The 4,287-nt window shown below is 36.5% G+C and overlaps 1 protein-coding gene across 3 annotated transcripts in view; it reads left to right on the plus strand.

Annotated features, from left to right (window-relative positions):
- The window catches only part of LOC113826731 (protein tramtrack, alpha isoform), a 10,303-nt gene extending 6,016 nt beyond the window's left edge, over nt 1-4,287 (plus strand). For all 3 annotated transcript variants that reach the window (XM_070145072.1, XM_070145073.1, XM_070145074.1), the window contains exons 3-4: nt 1-21; nt 323-4,287. The exon at nt 1-21 is cut by the window's left edge and continues 85 nt beyond it. In XM_070145072.1, coding sequence (XP_070001173.1) covers nt 1-21; nt 323-1,092 — 791 coding nt within the window. In that variant the 3' untranslated portion in view covers nt 1,093-4,287. The remainder of the gene's footprint in view (nt 22-322) is intronic.

Raw genomic sequence — 4,287 nt, forward strand, 5'->3', positions numbered from 1 at the left:
AATGTGATACAAACTCAACAGGTACGTACTGTATTTTTAAGAATGTTTCTGTAAGTAAAGGGGATATTCTAAGGGTATGATATTTTGATTTTGATTTTATTTATTTATTTATTTATTTTTTCAGTGTCTAGTATTTATTGATCAGTTTACAATGCATTTATTAAAATGATGATAATTATTAGCAAAAGGATTGGATTTCTCATGTTCACATATTAACTTAGGTTAAATTTAATTTTCATCCTTGTAAGACCAGCATTTGCAATTTGATTGTGTATGATAAAGAGTTAGTAGACCATAGTAACACATTTCTTGTATTCCTTAGGTCCAGATGGCAATACAGAAGTAGATGATGAGGAACTACAGACGTCAACTCCGCCAGAGACTTCAGATACTTCATCGCAAGCACAAGCCCCGGCACAACAACAACACGCACAACAGACCTCCTTAGAAAACCTACCCATTAGCAAAGAACGAACAACTACTCTTGGTGGTAAGTCCTGTGAGAGAACGTATACACACCTGGATCTTGAGGAAGGCATTGAAGCTGTTCTCTTAGGCCGCCTTACTCCAGCCAAAGCAATTGCACAGTACCGCATTCCCCGTAGAACCTTCTTCAGGAGGCTCTCTGCAGTGCGCAAGAGCCGTGGGATTCCATCGGCCAAAGAAAATGCTGCGGATCACTTCTTAACAGCAGCAGCTGCTGTGAATGACCCATCATCACAACTTATTCTTCCAGTGTCTGAGTCGGATTCTTATGCTGCCTCTTTCAAGATAAAGTCGGAAAAACAGCTTCTTGTGGATGGAAAGGAGGCAAAAATAAGATGCAAGAAAGGTGATGGTGTGATGGCCCCTAATAATAGCTACTTCTCCCTGCTCAATCTTGCTGCTTCCAATAACTATGATGCTTATCTTAATTATCTAAAACTTGTAGCTCAGCAAGGTGACTGCACCAATCCTGAAGAAGTCATTGAAGCAATAAGAAAAGGTCAAGTAAAAGATTTTAAGCAGACTGTGGATGACAACAGAAATGTGGCAACTGATGTATCTGAGGCAGCACTTGCACTGGTCCCACACAATGTTAGTGCAGAGTGAGAGACCATTTTGCTGACCAGAGCTCAGCAGATTCCAGATTTGAACAGTGATCTTTAGAGAAGTAATCACAAAGTGGACTTCTAAAAGAGTCCAGTGCCAATTGCAACTAACCATTCCATTCAACATTCCATTAGGTTTAAGGACATATATTATTTGTATATTTAACTGGATGGGGATGTAGAGTTGAATATTTCAGCCAAAGTATTTCCCTATTACAACTGCATAGTCTTATTATGCAAAGATGAACTGAATCTCAGTATTATTACTTCCAACTCTAACGAAGAGAACCAGATGTTCTTGGACACTGTAAAATAAAACTTCTCATTCTAATATTCAGTTAATTAAAAGTTTAAAATATCTAATACATGACACAAGTGAGCGCAGGTGGATGAGATGAAATATTTGAAGCTTGTTTGCCACTTGAGTAAGATAGCGCATAAAGTCCCCAAACGGAGGGATCTTTCTGTCCAAGAAGCAGACACAATTGTTCTGCATCCTAATATTTAAGTGAAGTGGAAGTGGAAAGCCTCCACCTGCTGACCAAGTAAAGGACAACGATAAAGTAATATTGCCATTATGATGGGAGGGGACGATTGTTTAGAATTTTCAAGTCTCAAAAGCTGTGATAACATTTGGTACTTCATACTAACGGTAAATATTATACTCACTTTGCACATTTTGGCCTTCTCAAGTTGCTCTCGAGATTAAGATTCCTGCTCCTCTAAACTGTCTTAATTTATCTCTTGTGTATAAAAGTGAAATGTATTATAAAAGTGTGTGCAACAGGTCTGTTTCTAAATTGAATTATTTGTAGTGAGATGATACTTATTATCTCAAAAAGCTTTTAATATTCCTATTTTGGTTGGTGATGGGCTAAATTACAAAAACCTTTCTTTTTTATTTTTCCTTTTTTTCCCTTTTTCTCTCTTTTATTTCTTTTTTTTTTTGCAAGGCAACTTTGTAATCTAATTGTGATCTCAAGTGTTGTTTACTCTGCCATTCTGTCAATTAGTTTCAATACAGAAATCATGAATCTATTTGTTTAGGTGTGATAAGATGTTCTATGGTCCAACTATAGTCCTCAGGGCTCTCTCAACTACGTGTTTTTTCTGTGTACCAGTAAAATGGGTAATTTTTGTGGACTGAAGAACTTCATGCCATCATGCTCTTCATTTAATTTATTCACATTGCATGGAGAACGTTGTTTTATACATTCCAGTTTTAGTTTATAAAGGAACTGCCTTGACTCTGTTTGGTTGTGGGTCTTCCCTGTACCTGTATAGTTGTAGAGTTGCTCAGCTACCCTTAGATGTAGGCATTACCTAGTGTAGAAGCATTTGGGTCCTACAGGCATTTTTGGTCAGTAAACATACTTTACAAGATAACTTGTTTTCAACTGACGGTTAGTTTAGTGCCTCAATAGGTACTATATATTCCTATATAGTATAGTAAACACACCTAGCTAATTCAAATGATTTGTTTTTTGGGCTGTTTTTGAGCTCGTGTTCCTATAGAAACTGTAATAAAGTGGTAATTAAAAGTGTCCTTACCGCAATAGTTGGTTATAGCAGGTGTGGCCTCGACCCTTCTTGTGATTGCACAAGCAGAGGGAAAAGGCAGTTGTGATCCAACTTTTCTCTGATCGTTAAAACAGTGTGATGATGCAACTTGACTCGGCTGTGATGAATGCATTCAAAATGCTCCATCTCCTGTTTTCCACACGTTAATTTATGAATAAGTGAAATTTGAGTCACTTGTATAATGTGTATATTTAAGTGATTGTACCATTGTGCCCCTAGACGTTTAAGTTATCTCAAAGGATTTTCTGCTCATCATATGGATCCTTTTGTGAGATTACAAGAGGCAGCTTTTTGAGGAAGTGCAAATAACCCCTCATGTAATGTATTAAAACAATGGCATTATTAATTTAAGTTACTGTTTAGCGATCTCATATATGTACAGTGTATGCCTAAGTTTACTACGAGTTAGTGGCATCTTGTCTATGCTTAGCACCTGTTGTGGTACCTGTCTCAGCTGGTGGCCATAAATGCTGGTATATTAAGTGGTAAATATCTTTTGTGACATACGGCTACCAGCATTATCTTTGCTCGAACTTTATGTTTATGTTTGCGTTTTGATGTCCGTGGGCATTAAAAGTCACAACATTGCAATTACATGTATATTACTGTTGTACAGTTACGTGCTTCCTGTTGAGGTTGCTATACTTTCTTTTCATATTATCCTGTTCCAGGCAAGAAAGGGACTAAGATAGTCCTGTGTCATTTTTTTTTTTTTTTTTTTCATGTTGCAGCAAGCATTATAAATTGTGTCAATTGAAGGTAGCAATATATCTTGTAACTACATATTGCTTTTGTTGCTTTCATTTGGAGAAGAAAAAAAAGTTTGATTTGGTATGTACTTAAAAGATCTGAAAAAAACTGTGATAAGAGGTAGCTTTTCTACGCTTGAACACATTCCATGATGTTATCCTTCTGGAGAAACGAAATGCACCATTCCCGACCCTGTGATAATACTCGTGTCTTGTATTTTAATTTTGGCCCTGTACACGATATTTGTATTGATGGAATCTTGCACCCAGAATAGTGTACTGGGTTGAGCTGAAAAATCCAGTTATATTAGAGCAAATTTATATATACTGTATATTCATCTATCTGTGTACGTGAGTGTAGACACACACACACACACACACACACACACACACACACACACACACACACACACACACACACACACACACACACACACACACACACACACACACATATACATACACATACATAAACACTTACACATATGTATGCTTACATACATATATACATACATGCATGCCTACATACATACATGCATACATTATTATGTACATTTATACATACATCTATATACATGTATGCACATATACATACACTCATTGGATAGAATTAAGGCCCATTTGTAAATTACCAATAGAGAAATGTGGATTTGGATGTTTCAGCATTAACCCGAATTGCTGTGGTGTGTGAGAAGGAAGGATAGGTGTGTACAAATAGATTTGTTGTATAATTGTGGGCCAGAGGTATAAAGTACTCTACTTTCAAGTGTCACAGGGATAATCTGTAGACTCCTATGTTCTTAGAATTCTTGTATTTTTCTACAGCGGTTTCTAAATAAGATTTTTGAATAAAATTTTCTAAGAAT

The sequence above is a fragment of the Penaeus vannamei genome, chromosome 33 (genome assembly GCF_042767895.1).
Source record: "Penaeus vannamei isolate JL-2024 chromosome 33, ASM4276789v1, whole genome shotgun sequence".
NCBI classification, from domain to species: Eukaryota; Metazoa; Arthropoda; class Malacostraca; order Decapoda; family Penaeidae; genus Penaeus; species Penaeus vannamei.